The sequence below is a fragment of the Coregonus lavaretus genome (genome assembly GCF_964263955.1).
Source record: "Coregonus lavaretus genome assembly, chromosome: 17".
NCBI classification, from domain to species: domain Eukaryota; kingdom Metazoa; phylum Chordata; class Actinopteri; order Salmoniformes; family Salmonidae; genus Coregonus; species Coregonus lavaretus.
Genome location: NC_140004.1, coordinates 14082008 through 14102030, shown reverse-complemented (window position 1 = coordinate 14102030; position 20023 = coordinate 14082008). Strand labels below are relative to the sequence as shown.

The 20023-nt window shown below is 40.8% G+C and overlaps 3 protein-coding genes across 4 annotated transcripts; 1 reads left to right on the top strand and 2 right to left on the bottom strand.

Moving 5' to 3' along the window:
• Positions 1-1352: 1352 nt before the first annotated feature.
• Positions 1353-4160, bottom strand: LOC311144203 (complexin-4-like). Its single transcript, XM_084180210.1, has 3 exons — positions 4000-4160; positions 2923-3010; positions 1353-2202 (listed from the first exon to the last, which is right to left on the bottom strand). The coding sequence occupies exons 1-3, from the start codon at positions 4062-4064 to the stop codon at positions 1975-1977; spliced, it is 381 nt and encodes a 126-aa protein (XP_084036336.1). The 5' UTR covers positions 4065-4160; the 3' UTR covers positions 1353-1974.
• Positions 4161-5109: 949 nt separating this feature from the next.
• Positions 5110-13186, top strand: emb (embigin). 2 transcript variants are annotated; one of them, XM_084180567.1, is made up of 8 exons: positions 5110-5382; positions 7266-7334; positions 7616-7799; positions 10400-10488; positions 10789-10916; positions 11134-11422; positions 11766-11799; positions 11935-13186. In XM_084180567.1, the coding sequence occupies exons 1-8, from the start codon at positions 5313-5315 to the stop codon at positions 11993-11995; spliced, it is 924 nt and encodes a 307-aa protein (XP_084036693.1). In that variant the 5' UTR covers positions 5110-5312; the 3' UTR covers positions 11996-13186. The 2 variants fall into 2 exon arrangements, with proteins under 2 accessions (XP_084036693.1, XP_084036694.1); XM_084180568.1 differs by having other exon boundaries at positions 5168-5382; positions 10795-10916.
• Positions 11976-16395, bottom strand: LOC311144542 (large ribosomal subunit protein mL65-like). The gene is made up of 5 exons (XM_084180570.1): positions 16003-16395; positions 15672-15817; positions 14744-14849; positions 14351-14494; positions 11976-14155 (listed from the first exon to the last, which is right to left on the bottom strand). The coding sequence occupies exons 1-5, from the start codon at positions 16040-16042 to the stop codon at positions 13878-13880; spliced, it is 714 nt and encodes a 237-aa protein (XP_084036696.1). The 5' UTR covers positions 16043-16395; the 3' UTR covers positions 11976-13877.
• Positions 16396-20023: the final 3628 nt, after the last annotated feature.

Here is a 20023-nt window from a genome sequence, read left to right as displayed (position 1 = left end):
TCATTGTCATGCTGGAATACCCATCCACGACCCATTTTCAATGCCCTGGCTGAGGGAAGGAGGTTCTCACCCAAGATTTGACAGTACATGGCCCCGTCCATCGTCCCTTTGATGCGGTGAAGTTGTCCTGTCCCCTTAGCAGAAAAACACCCCCAAAGCATAATGCTTCCACCTCCATGTTTGACGGTGGGGATGGTGTTCTTGGGGTCATAGGCAGCATTCCTCCTCCTCCAAACACGGCGAGTTGAGTTGATGCCAAAGAGCTCAATTTTGGTCTCATCTGACCACAACACTTTCACCCAGTTCTCCTCTGAATCATTCAGATGTTCATTGGCAAACTTCAGACGGGCATGTAAATGTGCTTTATTGAGCAGGGGGACCTTGCGGGCGCTGCAGGATTTCAGTCCTTCACGGCGTAGTGTCTTATCAATTGTTTTCTTGGTGACTATGGTCCCAGCTGCCTTGAGATCATTGACAAGATCCTCCCGTGTAGTTCTGGGCTGATTCCTAACCGTTCTCATGATCATTGCAACTCCACGAGGTGAGATCTTGCATAGAGCCCCAGGCCGAGGGAGATTGACAGTTCTTTTGTGTTTCTTCCATTTGCGAATAATCGTACCAACTGTTGTCACCTTCTCACCAAGCTGCTTGGCGATGGTCTTGTAGCCCATTCCAGCCTTGTGTAGGTCTACAATCTTGTCCCTGACATCCTTGGAGAGCTCTCTGGTCTTGGCCATGGTGGAGAGTTTGGAATCTGATTGATTGATTGCTTCTGTGGACAGGTGTCTTTTATACAGGTAACAAACTGGGATTAGGAGCACTCCCTTTAAGAGTGTGCTCCTAATCTCAGCTCGTTACCTGTATAAAAGACACCTGGGAGCCAGAAATCTTTCTGATTGAGAGGGGGTCAAATACTTATTTCCCTCATTAAAATGCAGACATTTTTGACATGTGTTTTTCTGGATGTTTTTGTTGTTATTCTGTCTCTCACTGTTCAAATAAACCTACCATTAAAATTATAGACTGATCATTTCTTTGTCAGTGGGCAAACGTACAAAATCAGCAGGGGATCAAATACTTTTTTCCCTCACTGTATATATCCTGGAACTTTAAGAGCAGTTTCTGTAGAAGACTTCAGTAAAATGTAATGGTTTTATCCACATGGAGGCATTGTCATTTGATTTGATTTGATTTGTCTCTCATTATATAAACCACAGTTCTGGACATGGATTGTTTTTCATGGGGTTCTTATGAAACATCTCTGTATTTATTACAAAGAAGCTCAAGTACTAGGCTGTGTCAGAAGAAGGCCCAAAAAATTGTCAAAGATTCCAGTCACCCAAATATTTTTTAAACTCTATTTCTTGAACTGCATTGTTGGTTAATGGTTTGTAAGTAAGCATTTCACGGTAAGGTCTACACCTGTTGTATTCAGCACATGTGACAAATAAAAATTGATTTGAAGTACAAAAATCCAGTTGTATACAGTCCGTTTTACAATGGCTTTACCGAAGATTCAGAGGAATGTATTTTTTTTATCATGAAACAATTCAGAGCATTTATAACCATGATGACATTTATCCTCCTAATTGTAGATTCTTGCAAAGAAGACATGAGGTTTACTGTATATAAAAAGAACAGAAAACCGTATTAACCACAACAACAAAAATACTTTTACTGCCATCCCTGTGATGTTTGTCCTGACCTCCTCCCCACAGCTTTCTGAGAAAGACAGATTAAGAGTCATCTCCCTGGGAGAGGGCCCTCTATTGACAGATTAACCAATTTAAGACTGGTTACATTTAGATCGTGTAGTAGGCCTACTGTATGTGTTTCAGATAAATCCAAGCCCACAGTCTAGATTAGAATACTTGAAAGCTGGAATATTTCAGGGAAGTCCAACCTTGGAAATCGTTGGTCAAACTTGGTGCTTAGGTACTAATCTCAAATCAACTGAACCAATGTTTCCTCTCATCACATTACAGAGCACTTCTCCTCTGCTTTAGATTTCATCTCAACCATGGTGGCCGAGGCTTTCTCCTTGATCTGGTCCATGTCCATGTTCTGGAGGTTCTGTATCTGGCCCAGGATAGAGTCCTTCTCCTCCTCCTCTGTGGCATCCTCATCCACCATTTTGAGTAGTTCTTCAGGCACGTCGATGTCGTCTCCTGCCAACTCCATCAGGTTTGCGTCCTGTTCACTCTAAACACAGCAAGCAATGCACAGATCAGACTGGCTGAGGACGAATGTATTATGCCCACGTCCAGTATCAATATTCTCATGTTTAAATTCTATAGTTTATCTTCCTGGCCCATTAAAAAAAACATATAATATTTATTTCCTGACCATGTGACCTGACCAGGTACGATTTTGGGCCGGAAGGCACCTGATTCGGTCACGTGGTCAGAAAACATTTCTGCCCCTAGGTCCAACAGCTAAATAAACAGCTTAGCATTGCATGTGACCCTCTATGACCCTGACAGGGCCTGTGATATAGATGGCATACACACACACATACACACAGGGCATTTCAGGCCTGGGGCTCAAACGCAGGATAGCCACGGTCACTGGTCTTTTTTTATGCCTTAATCTCTTTGCTCTACTCAGGCCTATCTGACTAGCAGGCCATGTGCTCCTGTAAATGTACTCAGTCACACACTCTGACACCGACCGACACAGCCTCTGTTGCATCATTTTACTCATTTGTGATAATGTGTTCTCGTTTACTGAGAAATTGCATAAGATTATCACCTTACGTCATTCACAGAAAATTACAAATGTGTGTTTTTTATTATTGAGGCCATTTTGCTATTGAGGGCATTTTTATCAAAAAAATCATTTTTCAAAGTATTTCTTCTATGCATTTCTCCTCTTGTTTCATATGACATGAGCATGGAGGAGAATGACAGGAGACTGTCTTACCTTTGGTAGTCTGTATTTGTCTCTTAAGCACGTTCTCAGTGTGGCCCTCTCAGCCTTCTTTACCAAGAACTCTGAATCTCTCTCCATCCTGTTTTCAGACAAGAACAGAAACGATGTTACCAAACCTATAAAAGCTTATTAATATATTGTCCAGCAGTCTATCATATAACTCTTCCAAAATTCTAAAAAGGTAAACAGCTTGTATTTTCACTGTGTGATGCTGGTTGTGTAAAGGTTTGCATTCTTTTTTTCAGAGATACAAATCTGTGTACAGATCTGTTTCTATGCTTCTGTGCAATGATAATTATTCAAGGCCATTGCAGTTTTCATATCAATCAATCACATTTTATAGGCGTCAGTTCTAAATAAGATAATGTAGGAAAACTAAAAAATATAAATGACTCAGTTTCTGGGGCAGCAGAGTAATATATATTTTTATATTAATCTCCAGATTATGGCAGCATTGTCAATCCCACCACTCTCAGCAATTGGAGACAGACAGTAATTCTGAATTAATCTGGGTGTGAAGTAATCTAGGACTGTATGGTGGTTAGTCTGCCTTCAGTTTGACTCTTGTGATCCTAATATTTGGTAAAGCATTCTTCATAAAAATGGTAAAATATGTTCCATTTTATTTTACTTTTATCAGTGTAATACTGTTGACTCAAGGTACATTTACAGGTGGTTTTCTCATTGCACTGTATCTCCTTTACAACTGTTTGGCTTTTTTACTTCACATAACTAGGATAATAAAAAAGTGCTAAAATTTTTCACAAAAGCTAAAGTTTCAAACTAAATCCTCTGCTCTTGCTTGCTATTGAATAAATATAATAAAAAATGTCAATTTTAATCATTCCAATGAGGTTGGCCTCAGATTCAGGAGTATAATTTATTTTACATTTAATTTCAATTGAATAAGAATTCAATCTGTACTTCTTATATTTGGCTGAATTGAAATGGAATTGACCCAACCTTGAAGCATTCCTTTCCCCCTAAGCATCCTTTCCAGTTGTTTGATTACCACTTTGTATGACTTTTTACAGTACAGTAAAATAAGGGCTAGTAGTAGTGACTTACTTTTCCTCCACCATCTGTTTCTGGTACTCCTCTGCCTCCTCTCTAGACATCCCCTCGGTGGACATGGTGACGTCTCCTTTTCCTCTGGTAGAACACTAGAGGAGAGAGCTGGACTGGACAGTGCTCTACTACTGTAGCTCTTCACCAAACTGCTCGACTACTCACTCTCAGCCTCAACCGGGTGAATACCCTACCAGGGGATTTGCAGACAAGTTTTGGTCACTGAGTCCCTGGATTCGATTGGTCTCCAAGCAGGCTAAGCCAAGAGAGGCCTTAGACTGAGGGATGGCGCTGTGAAGGGCACGGCTGATCACTGATGGGCCGTGTAACTAAATCTGAGGAATTTCTGCTAACACAATAATCTGGATTAATCCATTTGGGGACAGGTGGTTTAAATTAAAACATTTAATATAAGTAATGAAAGTGAAAGTTCACAGGGACTGCTTTTGAGATGGGTACTATTGTGGTTTAGACTGGTACAGTGGTATATTCTACAGACAGGGCAGGGCGCTAGACTCACTACTCTTGTCTCATGCTACGAGTTTGACTTTAATCCCCTTACATCCCCAACCACAGCCTGAGCGCCAATAGATGTCCCAGACAGAGAGAGTGGAAATTGTATACCACTGAGTAAATCACTAGATCTGCACTCAATACATTCAACTATACTGTCTTGTCCAAGGTAAACAACTTTCAACATATGCATTTCATTCGAATATAAAAATTGTGAATACAGAAATGGTATTGAATACTGAAGTAAACTCAACCGTTGCCAATATTAGCACAGGTGATGTTTATGGTATAAATCTGATATTGTACATATCATTTGGGGGGAATAATGGACAAGGACTTTGGACAGTGATCTCCAAGATGACAGGCCTGCTGTACCATGTGACTTACAGCCGTCCTACACCACATCTTACATGACCTGTATATCTATTTACCCCCCTCCCCACAAGTTATTTTTCAACCAAATGTTTGTACTGTAGTGTAGGCTTGTCATATGATACTCACTGTACTGTACTTTTTTTTGCACCTTCCATTACAGGGTTGCTGTTGCACTATGGGACAGGACTGTCTGTACCCTTGGTCTGTGTCTGTATGAATAATAGATGAACACCAGCAGGCAGAGGAGGAAGTAGGCTGATATCTTTGCTGCGTCACCGATGCTGAGGGGAAGAACAAGGAGGGGAGGGAAGGAGGCCCCAGCGAGAGAGAGAGAGGAGTAGCAGGTAGCTGATGAGAGAGAGAGATCTGATAGAAAAACTCTATGCAGCAGATAATACAGGACTAGCTGACTGACTGAAACAACCATGTTTTCGCCCTGGATCCCTTCCCTTCAGCTCATCCTGCTTCCTCTCTGCTGGAGAGGCATCTATACAAGTAAATATAGATTCTGTATTTTATATGTATCAGCTTTGTACACAGGTCTTTCTGCTTGGCCAGTTGTGATGAAAAATTGTGGCTGTGAGTCTTCGCTGCAGCAGTACATCTGCAAATGTGCATTAGATTTTCACAGTAACTGCATTGGTGTGGTGTATTCAATATGCTTCTAATCCTTCATTATTATGTATCAGGAGGACATTGGACCCAATAACTTGGTCTGTTGTATGCTTCGATACTGCATCACCAGAGATGCCATTTTTTTCATTACTGAGACACATTTCCGTTACTGGTGGTGTGCTGCTGGCAATGACTTTGAAATGTGTACTGTAAGCATCCTGTGCTTTACATGACTATTACATGGCCTACCCTTTGTGGCAGTTAACTGCTTAAATGTCAGATATATGTCATATACAGTACTCGGTCATTCCACCAAATTGAGTACCTTTTGTGGTAGTGTAACTTGGTAAAAAAAATACCACATGTTCAACTCAATAGAAAACATGTTTTATCATCTCAAGAGGTTAAATAAAGACATTACTGTAGTAAGTGCCTATTAAGTGCTAAATAAAGGGTTGACCGTATCAGGGTTGACAATTTAATCTTAAATCAGCCATGAATCACCTTGTGATAGGGGGAATGGAAGCTTGTTGTGTGCAACAGGGAGTGTTGTTAAAAAATTTCTAGCCTGTTTATCTATAGGTAACAGGGTTGACGTGTTATGCTCGACCTGCTCAGTTTTCTACCACAACATGGACAAAAAGCACACTATTTCACTATTAGATGTTCAATGTTCCTTTAGACATTTTTTTTATTAAAGGAATAGTTTCAGCATATTAAAACTCACTGGCCAGTTTATTAGGTACTCCCATCTAGTACCGGGTCGGAGCCCGCTTTGCCACCAGAACAGCCTGAATTCTTCACAGAGGGACATGTCAAAACTCAGAATTTTTGATTTATTGAATTTTACATGTGGTCTATATTAAAGGGCACTTCATTTAATATGCCAGGCTTTTATAATGCAATATTTGTGCACAATTTCTACTTAAAATATCAAAAGGGACTCAAAATTTACTCTTTTCGTGGATCAACCCTACTATGTTTAGTGTTAAGACTACTGAGCTTTGAAAAAGTATGTACATACAGTGCCTTCAGAAAGTATTCACACCCCTTTACTTTTCCGAGATTTTGTTGTGTTACAGCCTGAATTTAAAATGATTACATTTAGATTTTGTGTCACTGGCCTACACACAATACCCCATAATGTCAAAGTGGAATTATGTTTTTATTAATTTTTACAAATTAATAAAACATGAAAAGCTGAAATGTATTCAACCACAAAGACCAGGAATGTTTTCCAATGCCTCGCAAAGAAGGGCACCTATTGGTTGATGGATTAAAAAAAAGCAGACACTGAATATCACTTTGAGCATGGTAAAGTTATTAATTACACTTTGGATAGTGTATCAATACACACAGTCACTACAAAGATACAGGCATCCTCCCTAACTCAGTTGCCGGAGAGGAAGGAAACCGCTGAGGGATTTCACCATGAGGCCAATTGTGACTTTAAAACAGTTACAGAGTTTAATGGCTGTGATAGGAGTAAACTGAGGATGGATCTACAATATTGTAGTTACTCCACAATCCTAACCTGAATGACAGAGTGAAAAGAAGGAAGCCTGTACAGAATAAAACATATTCCAAAACATGCATCCTGTTTGCATTAAGGCCCTAAAGTAAAACTGCAAAAGATGAAGCAAAGAAAATGAACTTTAGGTCCTGAGTACAAAGTGTTATGTTTGGTGCAAATCCAACACAACACATCACTCAGTAACACTCTTCATATCAAACAACAATGTTTATGTTAATTTCCCTTACAGCAGAAACAAATCCTCAGTTGGTTTTGACGGATCCAGTCACAACAGTCTTTAAGAGTGCAGTCCTGAAAGGTAACTACTAGAGAGTTCTTGTTTTAGTCACTAGTTTGTGTTGTTGGTGTTCACAATTTTATATTGTAGTGGTGTAGTGTTACATGTTAATTCCATTCTTCACTCAATCATCTTGTGATACTTTAGAAAATGTTTTGTCTGAAATTCTGGTATATGTTCATCTGCATGTTTTGTGTAAAGTTTACATATCTATTTTAGCTGTATTATAGGGTTGAACAGTTGTCTCATTTTAGCTTCTTTCTTTCTATCTGTTTGAAATCCCACCAAAATTCTAAACACAGGGGACAGTCTGGTTGAAAAAGTTGAAATCTTGAAACCCATCGATTTAGAGCTAGCATGTACCTGGACCGGTAATCCAAACAAACTACCAAACATTACCGGGTACTGGCGAAAAGATGGGATTGAAATTCCTAACTCTCGGCTTACTGTACAATTGGAGAATGAACAATATAATCTCAAAAGAGTGTAAGTATGTATTCATTATTCCATCAGGGATAGAGAATGTAAACCTGAAATGTAACTGTCTGTCATCTACATGTAAATATACACAGAAATATACAATGGTCTATGATAACTATGTTAATTATACAGGTTGGGAGAATATCTTCAGTATCTACTTTGACGACAACCAACCCGTACCTCTAGACCAGACTCGATTGGACCAGAGTAATAAAAAAATAATGTTTATCAGCTAAATTGCTCTTCTGGTTAACGAATAGGTATTTATATGTTGGCTAGGCCTTCTAGAAGTCATTCAATTCAGTTTATTAGCGTAAAATAAATATGTTATAGGCTATGCAGAGTGGGTCCATTCGGGTCCAATCGAGTTTATCAGCTGTAGTTACATAGACCCAAGACTAGGGCAGAGACCCGATGACAATCAAACAGGACCCGACCCAGACCTGAGGGAAAAGTTTGGGTCCCGGGTCGGGTCTCGGGTATTCGGGTTGACCCGTGAAGACCTCTACGATGTATTACTTTGTGCAAATACACTTTTGGTAAAGGACTTGGTAATATTTCACTACTGAAGCAGTTAAAATTATACACTTTGCCTCTGTTATTTTATATCCCAGAGCAGTGGGTTCCTTGACTACCAGCAATCACCTGTTTGTCAGACTGTAACCAATCCTGGCCCATGGCCAGAGGCTAGAGCCCATTTCTTGCCAACATCTTCTAATGATGTGCCTAATTGACATTTGATAGTGAATGTTTCTTAGACTGACAAAACATCTATATTTTAGATATACAGTGGGGGAAAAAAGTATTTAGTCAGCCACAAATTGTGCAAGTTCTCCCACTTAAAAAGATGAGAGAGGTCTGTAATTTTCATCATAGGTACACGTCAACTATGACAGACAAAATGAGGAAAAAAATCCAGAAAATCACATTGTAGGATTTTTAATGAATTTATTTGCAAATTATGGTCAATAACAAAAGTTTCTCAATACTTTGTTATATACCCTTTGTTGGCAATGACACAGGTCAAACGTTTTCTGTAAGTCTTCACAAGGTTTTCACACACTGTTGCTGGTATTTTGTAGCCGTGGTCCTCTGTAGCTCAGCTGGTAGAGCACGGCGCTTGTAACGCCAAGGTAGTGGGTTCGATCCCCGGGACCACCCATACACAAAAAATGTATGCACGCATGACTGTAAGTCGCTTTGGATAAAAGCGTCTGCTAAATGGCATATTATTATTATTATAATATTATTATTATTATTTTGGCCCATTCCTCCATGCAGATCTCCTCTAGAGCAGTGATGTTTTGGGGCTGTCGCTGGGCAACACAGACTTTCAACTCCCTCCAAAGATTTTCTATGGGGTTGAGATCTGGAGACTGGCTAGGCCACTCCAGGACCTTGAAATGCTTCTTACGAAGCCACTCCTTCGTTGCCCGGGTGGTGTGTTTGGGATCATTGTCATGCTGAAAGACCCAGCCACGTTTCATCTTCAATGCCCTTGCTGATGGAAGGAGGTTTTCACTCAAAATCTCACGATACATGGCCCCATTCATTCTTTCCTTTACACGGATCAGTCGTCCTGGTCCCTTTGCAGAAAAACAGCCCCAAAGCATGATGTTTCCACCCCCATGCTTCACAGTAGGTATGGTGTTCTTTGGATGCAACTCAGCATTCTTTGTCCTCCAAACACGACGAGTTGAGTTTTTACCAAAAAGTTATATTTTGGTTTCATCTGACCATATGACATTCTCCCAATCCTCTTCTGGATCATCCAAATGCACTCTAGCAAACTTCAGACGGGCCTGGACATGTACTGGCTTAAGCAGGGGGACACGTCTGGCACTGCAGGATTTGAGTCCCTGGCGGCGTAGTGTGTTACTGATGGTAGGCTTTGTTACTTTGGTCCCAGCTCTCTGCAGGTCATTCACTAGGTCCCCCCGTGTGGTTCTGGGATTTTTGCTCACCGTTCTTGTGATCATTTTGACCCCACGGGGTGAGATCTTGCGTGGAGCCCCAGATCGAGGGAGATTATCAGTGGTCTTGTATGTCTTCCATTTCCTAATAATTGCTCCCACAGTTGATATCTTCAAACCAAGCTGCTTACCTATTGCAGATTCAGTCTTCCCAGCCTGGTGCAGGTCTACAATGTTGTTTCTGGTGTCCTTTGACAGCTCTTTGGTCTTGGCCATGGTGGAGTTTGGAGTGTGACTGTTTGAGGTTGTGGACAGGTGTCTTTTATACTGATAACAAGTTCAAACAGGTGCCATTAATACAGGTAACGAGTGGAGGACAGAGGATCCTCTTAAAGAAGAAGTTACAGGTCTGTGAGAGCCAGAAATCTTGCTTGTTTGTAGGTGACCAAATACTTATTTTCCACCATAATTTGCAAATAAATTCATTAAAAATCCTACAATGTGATTTTCTGGAAAAAAAATTCTCAATTTGTCTGTCATAGTTGACGTGTACCTATGATGAAAATTACAGGCCTCTCTCATCTTTTTAAGTGGGAGAACTTGCACAATTGGTGGCTGACTAAATACTTTTTTTCCCCACTGTAAGTGAAAATTAAGCTATGATTATATTAGCAATGATTATATCTTTTACAGGTTCAGAATTAATGAGGATACCCTTGGGAATTACTCATGCATCTTTAGTGATACCGACAAGGAGGCAAAAATTGATTTCAATTTGGCAGGTACAGTATGTTATATGACATAAGTTGATGCATACACCATATTTCACATTCTCTAGTCTCATTCAAAGCCATGTATTGCTACAGGCATGTCAAGTTAGGCTACATATTCTCTGTCATCCAGTATTACACGTTTTCATTAAATACAAAGTTTAGTGACATGATCCTTCACAACATTACAAGAATGCACAGAAATTGACTAAAAACCCATCTGTGCAAGGCGCTGGCAATTTGTATTGAGTAATGAAGTGTGCCTATAGATAGCATTGTGATCTTGATACTGGTACCTTTCTTTTCCTCCAGCCCCAGAGGTGGGCGATAAGACGGACAAGCCTATTGTTGCCTATGTGGGGGACTCTGTGGCGATGGCCTGTAAAACCAAGCTTCCCCCTAACACCTGGCTTTGGTACAAAGCAAACGGAACTGAGCAGGTGAGAAGGCTGCCCAAATGTAATCAATGTGTAAAGGGAGACGTAGTTAATAACTAATGTTGATGGCGTATTGTAACCTAAGATGTTTTTATTTCACTCAACTTACAGTTGACCATTAATAAGTCATATAATGTTATTTCATTTGACAGTTATGACAATTATCAATAGTACCGCTTTTTCTTAGAGGCTTCGTTCCATCATTTTCTTTTGGTTTCAGGAACTCATCAATGCATCTACTGACCCCCTTCGTTACAAGATTATTATTGTGGATGGAAACACAACCAAGCTCACTGTGATGAACCTGACAGAGGAGGACTCTGGTGTCTATGTCTGCAGCGCCATCTATAATATCAAGGCCAGTGTGAGCCGGGTGGAAGTTCGGGTCATCACCTTCATGGAGCCTCTGAAACCCTTCATAGCCATCGTGGCTGAGGTGATCATCCTGGTCCTCCTCATTCTGCTCTATGAGAGGTGGAGCTCACGGAAGAGCAGTAACTCGCCAACAGGTAATAACATACATACTGCTTTGCATACAGCTTTGTGTAGCATATGGGGATGTGTGAAACTTACTCCTCAACCTGAAGTGTCCCCACTTGCGCCACCGAATAGCTAGCTTTTCGTGTGGCGCGACTGGTAAGACACTTCGGGAGGGTGGTCACGTTTCACGTGAGTCGAATCAGGAGGAAGCGATACTCGCTAAGCAAGCAGCGTGACGCCCTCAACATTTGCATACAGCTTTGCAGTAGCTTTCAGGACCATTGTTTTATCCTCCATGTATTGTGTTCTATATAACATGATGGTCGTCCTTTGTAGGTATAAAATTAAACTCTCACATTTTCTTATTCTCAGAAAATGGGATGCATGCTGAACAAACGCATAAATTGTGAGTATTTTTTTAAAAGCTAATCATGCCTTATTCAAGGGAATTGTATTGTTTGACTGATTCTTACAGTGACATTATTTTGCACATACGGTCTTTTCAATACTAAGATGCTCTTTTTAATTTCTGCTATTTTAGGACAAGGGAAGGTAATAATGGAATGGATGACAATACCACAACGAGACAACGAAAGATTTAAACAGATACAGCATCAACAGGGTAAATAAACTATAAGAAATGTATGTTCCTAGTGCTAAATTTGGTTCTCTGAGTGTGCTTGAAACCATTTCTTATTCATAAATCAATAGCAAAAAAAATGTAACAATGATAAGTAGTTTCATAACCTTACTCAACAAGAAAACGTCTTATGGCAAACTGTTGCAGGAACACCTTTTCCACAAAAACATCCTCTACCAAAGACATCTACCATAAAATGTCACCCTTTCTGAATGCGTGAACTGAAAAATCTTAGTAAAATATGTTTTCTTTGTGGGTCAATAATTATATTCATGCAACAATGCATTTCTTCTGCATTTAGACAGAAATTATCCCTATATTTGTATTTGTCCATGATTCATTAACCATCATACTACCAGTACCTATGACGTTGTGAAAATAGCAGTGATATCTAAGCACAGTGTGTTGTTTGGTTCGGTTGATGAGATAGCTCGAGAGGCCTTCTCTTGCCTAACAGGATGTGTGTGCCTGTGGTTTAACATAAATGCCTATGTCTTCCTGTTTGACAAGTCTTCTTACTCATCTTCAACTGCACTTATCAATTACATATGGTAGTTGGTGTGCAGTACCTTGTACTTTGACAAACAAGTACATTCTCTGCTTTGCTGATATAATTAATCCCTTGAAGTCCCATATGACGTTTATTTTACATTATCTGTCAGTGTTAAAGCCGTGTGCCTTTAATATACATTTTAAAATGCTATATTATTGTTGTCCTAACTCAGATGTAACTTTCCTGTTGTATATGAATGGTAAATAAAAATCCTAATGATGGATCATCTTTGTCAGTATCCCTGATAAATAGTTGTGGCAAATATATTTATAACTAACAAGATAGTTCATCTGTGTAGTTTTTAATGGGAGCAAATTAAGCATAGTGGGCAGAGCCAAGCACAAGCTACCAAGATCCTATTGGCGCGTTCTAGCATTAATTTGCATATTTCCATTAGGAAACTTTGGCAAAGGGTCACATCTACAAAACGTAGTGCACTCTGTTTGTAACCGATTCTAGTTTTGGGAACAGATAACTGTATTGAGATCGGGCTTTTCTTCTATGAGAAATATCAGCAGAATGTCGGCCCAGTTCCATCTCGCTCCATACTCTCCCACTGGGCTTCCTCTCCTCACCATATTTGGTGGGTAGTGGAAATTCTAACCGGATGCTTCAGATTTATACATCTGGCAACTTGTTCCACCTGTGGCTGTGCCGTTTTTCCACATTGACTAAGTGACACCTAATGGCAAATAGCAGAACACCAGAAGCAGGGTGTTCAACAATAATCACCGAAGCGGGGTATGAGCCAATCTTTCCCCATTGAAACAGTTTATGACTTGGGTGTCTGGAGTCTGACAATTTGTAGGGCCTTCCTCTGACACCGCCTGGTATAGAGGTCCTGGATGGTAGGGATCTCGGCCCCAGTGATGTACTGGGCCGTACGCACCCACTACCCTCTGCAGTGCCTTGCGGTCGGATGCCGAGCAGTTGCCATACCAAGCGGTGATGCAGCCAGTCAAGATGCTCTCAATGATGCAACTTTTTGAGGAACTGAGGGGCCCATGCCAAATATTTTCAGCCTCCTGAGGGGGAAGAGGCATTGTTGTGCCCAGTTCACTACTATTTGGTGTGCTTGGACCATGATAGGTCCTTAGTGATGTCGACACCAATCAACCCTGTATGCAACTGTTGTTTTCCTTATTTTTTACCCCACATTAATACATTCTGCCAGATCATACCAGAGATGTACGGTATATATACACATACATACTGTACATGTTCAGTGTCCATGAATTGACATTTGCCACTGTTGAATCCAGATGGAAACAGTTCAACAAAAACACTTATTTTACCCTACATGTCCACCTGACCTGCCCAGTAGGAACCAGACCAGGAGCTTGAGGACCCTGTCATCCAGCCCCACCACAACAACATCCTTCACCTCATACAGACAAATACTGTCTGTCCCCCAGCACAAGTTCTTCCTGGGGTTAACAGCATCCGTCTCCATGGACAGGGCCAGGGTGTTGAGCTGGTAACAGAAGAAGGAGAAGTACTGGCCATCAGTGATCCCAGCCTGGGACACAAAGGGCCTGGTCACATCCTCATCCTCGTGGCTCCAGAAACCTGGTTATGTTTTGTTCAAGATTACAAATGTGCTTTAACAACAAATGGTGGTATTCACAACTAAAATACATCAAGAATACATTTATTCAAGAGCAGTCAGAGAAAACAGCTGAATGGTAAAATGAATGAAAAGTTACTAATGCTCAGGATGGTAAGGAGAATAACACCTGATTTTCAAGTAATGACTCTACACACCTTGACTGGCAATGCCATTAGCTCTCAGGTAGACCGCGATCTGGTCAGTCAGGTTCCGTTTGGCCATTTTGTCCCTGCGGTACCTATCAGGGACCAGGTGGAACTGGGTGTGGCCATAACACCCTGGGTCAGGAACCTTGGCTCCTGGGAAAGCAAAGAGAGAAAAATATCCATGTTAAAATAGACACCTACACAGAATACATTGATACCACCACCACTAGTGGAAACAATGTGTGGTTAGTTGATGTGCCACCTATGAGAATGACAAAGTAAATGGCTAAAGAGGAAACAGACCGGTTCCAGGCTAGCGCAAACATATTGATCAATATTACTAGATTAACAACCAAAACCTTGTGACACTCATTTTACATCCAGAGCCAACTCCATTATTACCTGTGAAGATGTTGTTCTCATACTGTCTCCTGAACATGGGAAGCAGGTCTGGGGCACACTTTATCTCTAGGTCATCAGCAGAAATCGCTGCCTCAAGGGAGACAAACTGGAAGAGATGGTCCATGGAGATCAATTTGCAAACGACTCGCACTCTAATGTAGGTCTAATTCCATCCCCAAAAAACAGTTTGGCCAAAACCCAGCTTGACGAATTGACGTCAATGTTTGACATATGATAATAGCTAGCTCTCTAAAACTCTAGGCGGCATTCTGCCTTCTCCCTACAGTTTTCAGCCATTAGCTTTGCCCCCAACTGGCTCATGTGAACTACAATCCCCATTCTGTATTTTAACGTTTAGAAACATCAATAACATTGCTTGCGATACGGCTTTCGAAACATATGGCCCTTATCTTTCATCAGCGAGAAAGAATCCTTCAAATAAAAAAGATACACTTACTGTAGCAGTTTTGCACTGATCCATACAGCTATGGGTGCCTTCATCCAACAAAACTACACTTCAGCTACACTTCCCGAGTTACGCTTACACACAGGTGTTCGGAACAAACTAGATAGCTAATTAGCACAGGTGGTCGCCTCTTGTCTTCCGTCTGTTTTCCGTAAACAAGTGCTGTAACATGGAGATATGGCCGTGTGGGAACACTATCAAGGTGTGTATCAATTTAACCTTTTCGTTTATTTCTCGTAGATATTAAAAATAAGGTCCTTATGCTTCCAAAACCACACCGCAAGCGATGCGTTAATGTACAGTTTGAGCGTAGGGGCTCTTAACAAAACTCCCCCGTACAGAAGACGCCTTTGTCCAATTACTCTTATGTGTAATGGAATGGAACTGAGAGTAATGATCATGGGCTAGATAATAACTTGATAATCACTGAGTTTTGCATCACTGTTGCTGTGTATGTAGTACCTGTGGAAGTTGTTGAGGTATCCTTATCTGACTGTGTGGTTTATCGTCAATCTGGAATCTGATTGGCTTGCCGCGGCCACCCTGATGTCCCCTTGGAAAGGTCCTCTGTCCTCTCATCCAGTAGAAGTTTACCTGAGGGTCAAGATCTAAACAACAGAGTGATGTTAGATGAGACAGTCTCTGCTATGCAAAAGACTGACTATGACTCAACTTCCTCTTAAATATAATTGAGCTAGTGCCAGTGATGACTTGTTAATGCTTACATATCATGCCTTGGACTGAGGGTGGGTTTGGGGGTGATTATGAATAAATTAACGAATAAATGGTTTACCTAAACTTGACAGCTGCAGTACAGGGTTGTGTTTGGCCATAGTGTGCGTGAGTCCAGACCCCAGGTTTCTCAGAAAAGGTGCCACATAATATGTTTTTGTTCCCTTTGCAAGAACGGTTGACGTTTATTCATGTACCAGTTCTCTTGTAAATTGAATTGCTGACATTGGAACAGATGTCAGCAAATACATTTGTCAATGGTGGATGATGCATTCTGAGTGGCAGGCGCCGAATCCTTGGTCTCTTCCACGATGAGCTTATCAGGTAGTTCTTTGTATCAACGATCCGGTTGCTTCTAAACACAAGTCAATTTTTATGAATTAATTACTGTAAAGGCAACTGTATAAGCGCCGCCATGTTTGTTGCTAATGCGAGTTCTTCTTCTGTGCATCTCGTGCAACCTCCTCAAACGCGGAATATCGCCACCACGTGGAGGGGTGAAATACTATTCGAGTGTCTGGGCCACTGGTGTCTGTATGCTATAAATGGAATGGTTATTCTAATCGAAAATGTTATGTTTACAACATTTTACACCAATCATGGAAGGCACGATTTTTAAAATGTTACAGTTTTGAAACAACGTTTTGATTCTTGAATACAACTTCATCCTCAAGTGCAGTGCAGACATCATATCCGTTTGAATAGCTATTCTCCAAACTGAATTTGCACAGCGTGCACTAATATAATTTTCGCGGGTACAATGCTTCAGGACAAGTGTTTGCCATTCGCGCACTGCATGCCGAGCTGAGGTAGCTATTCTGAGAATAAATCTAATTGTTTTAATCTTAGTAGTCGGCATTTTTTTACTGACGTAGAGCGCAATGATCATGGGAAAATGTGTCCTCACCAAGAGGTTGGGGTTGTTAGAATGGTTCATGGACGTTTTCCACTGCCACTGCAGTGTTTGCAATATCATGCCTTCTTGGCGTCCGCGTGCTTCCCAGCCGAAACAGTTCGGAAGAGTTCGTGCGTATATTATGACAACGTTTTGGACTTCGGTAAGGGTTTTTTAGGCTGTTCGGTCACACACATTTTTTTCTCAAGGTCAGTCGAAGTTCGGGAGCCGAAGTCTACGACGCTTCGTCCGTGATTGGTCAACTGTAGGGAGTCTTTGTTGTCATTCAACGAAAGACGACTCGTTTTCATGCAATTGTTTTCATTGAGTAATACTGCACCAAACATCGTAGTTATATGTAAAAATTGCGCGTCTAAGAGCTCCTCGGCAAAAACGTCAAAATTAATGACATTTGTTGAGTTATCTTAGATTCATTCTGACTATTTTGAGGAATACTGGCTAGGGGCATCCCAAAATGGACAAAGTCTAATTGCTGACAAAAAAAGCAACATTTGGAGAAAAAAAATAGTATGTGAATGAAGGTAATGCTTAAGCGAATGAACTATAAAGGGAAATACACTTTATTGTTTTGTTATTTCATTAAATGTTGTTTTTAGAAAAGGGGTGTTTTTTTAAAGTACGGTCCTCCCCCATGGGGTAACTGGCCCCCGGGTTGTGTCAGTTACCCCGGTAGAAGATCATGGCATAGGGTTTCACACAAGTGTGTTAAAATCCATTTAATCAGTTTGATTTAGAAATTATTTAGTAAGTAATACTTAAAAGCTAAGTCTAGTTGTCTTATTTTAATTATTTAATTAAATATGGGGGGAAATGGTGTTGCACATGTCACCATTAATATCAGCACTGAGGAGATTTGATGTAAAGTCCCTCTTTTTAACTCACCTGCACATGAATTATTTGTTATTTCTTTGTTGTTCCTTTTCCATACAATCCATTATGTACAATTGCACTAAATATTATTTGAATAATGCTAGATTTTAAATCCCAGCAGTTTTTAAAATGACATTCAGGAGCAAAACGTTTTCAATAGTTCTTTGTTATTCATACAAAAATAAATATTAATTGGACTCTAATATTGGAATGGAATATAACTAATAACATTGGAATATAACATTTTAATAAGAATAAGAATTCTAATTTGTACATAGGTCACACATAAAGCTATCCCCAGTAAAATTGTAGCACAACTCATGAGCCCACCTCCTGCACTGCTCACACCTAATCCAGTCCCCACCTGTGACTGAAAACGGGGAGAGATGCAAATTGAAAAGCTCTCTCTTAAAAACGTAGCTAGCTATCTAGCTACAGTGCATTCGGAAAGTATTCAGATCCCTTGACTTTTTTTTAAATTTTGTTACGTTACAGCCTTATTCTAAAATTGATTACTTATTTTTTTTTCTTCAATCTACACACAATACCCCATAATGACAAAGCAAAAACAGTCTAATTCAGACCCTTTGCTATGAGACTCGAAATTGAGCTCAGGTGCATCCTGTTTCAATTGATCATCCTTGAGATGTTTCTACAACTTTATTGGAGTCCACCTGTGGTCAATTCAATTGATTGAACATGATTTGGAAAGGCACACACCTGTCTATATAAGGTCCCACAGTTGACAGTGCATGTTAGAGCAAAAACTAAGCCATGAGGTCGAAGGAGTTGTCCGTAGAGCTCCAAGACAGGATTGTGTCGAGGCACAGATCTGGGGAAGGGTACCAAAACATTTCTGCAGCATTGAAGGTCCCCAAGAAGAGTGGCCTCCATCATTCTTAAATGGAAAAACTTTGGAACCACCAACACTCTTCCTATTGCTGGCCGCCCGGCCAAACTGAGCAATCGCGGGAGAAGGACCTTGGTCAGGGAGGTGACCAAGAACCCGATGGTCACTCTGACAGAGCTCCAGAGTTCATCTATGGAGATGGGAGAACCTGCCAGAAGGACAACCATCTCTGCAGATCCCACCAATCAAGCCTTAATGGTAGAGTGGCCAGACGGAAGCCACTCCTCAGTAAAATGCACGACTGCCCTCTTGGAGTTTGCTAAAACGCACCTAAAGACTCTCAGACCATGAGAAACAAGATTCTCTGGTCTGATTAAACCAAGAGTGAACTCTTTGGCCTGAATGCCAAGCGTCACGTATGGAGGAAACATGGCACCATCCCTACGGTGAAGCATGGTGGTAGCAGCATCATGCTGTGGGGATGTTTTTCAGTGGCAGGGACTGGGAGACTAATCAGGATCGAGGGAAAGATGAAAGTAGCAAAGTACAGAGAGATCCTTGATGAAAACCTGCTCCAGAGTGCTCAGGACCTCAGACTGGGGTGAAGGTTGACCTTCCAACAGGACAATGACCCTAAGCACACAGCCAAGACAACGCTGGAGTGGCTTCGGGACAAGTCTCTGAATGTCCTTGAGTGGCCCATCCAGAGGCCGGACATGAACCCGATCGAACATCTCTGGAGAATCCTGAAAATAGCTGTGCAGCGACGCTCCCCATCCAACCTGACAGAGCTTCAGAGGATCTGCAGAGAAGAATGGGAGAAACTCCCCAAATACAGGTGTGCCAAGCTTGTAGTGTCTTACCCAAGAAGAATCAAGGCTGTGATCGCTGCCAAAGTTGCTTCAACAAAGTACTGAGTAAAGGGTCTGAATACTTATGTAAATGTTATATTTCAGTTTATTTTTAATACATTTGCAAACATTTCTAAAAACCTGTTTTTGCTTTGTCAATATGGGTATTGTGTGTAGATTGATGAGGGAAAAAAACGATTTAATCAATTGTAGAATAAGGCTGTAATGTAACAAAATGTGGAAAAAGTCAAGGGGTCTGAATACATTCCGAATGCACTGTATATGACATAACATGTTGTGTAAAATAGCTAAAAGGCTGTAAAGTAACATTAACTGTAACGCTATCAGTCACTAGTGGAAACATTTACAACTACAATTAAGTTACGTTACCTTTTCAATGTATTTTACCTCAGACGATCTGGTAGTAAGGTTGCTAGCTAGCACTCCAAGCAGCTTATGCTAACTAGCTAGCTGGCTAGCATTTACTGCTAGTGAAGTTGCTAGCTAGCAAGTTAGCATAAACTAGCGTTAACTGGGCTAGTCATTGTGTAAATGACAGGTAGAAACACATTCATAACCATAAAGGGGTAACTAG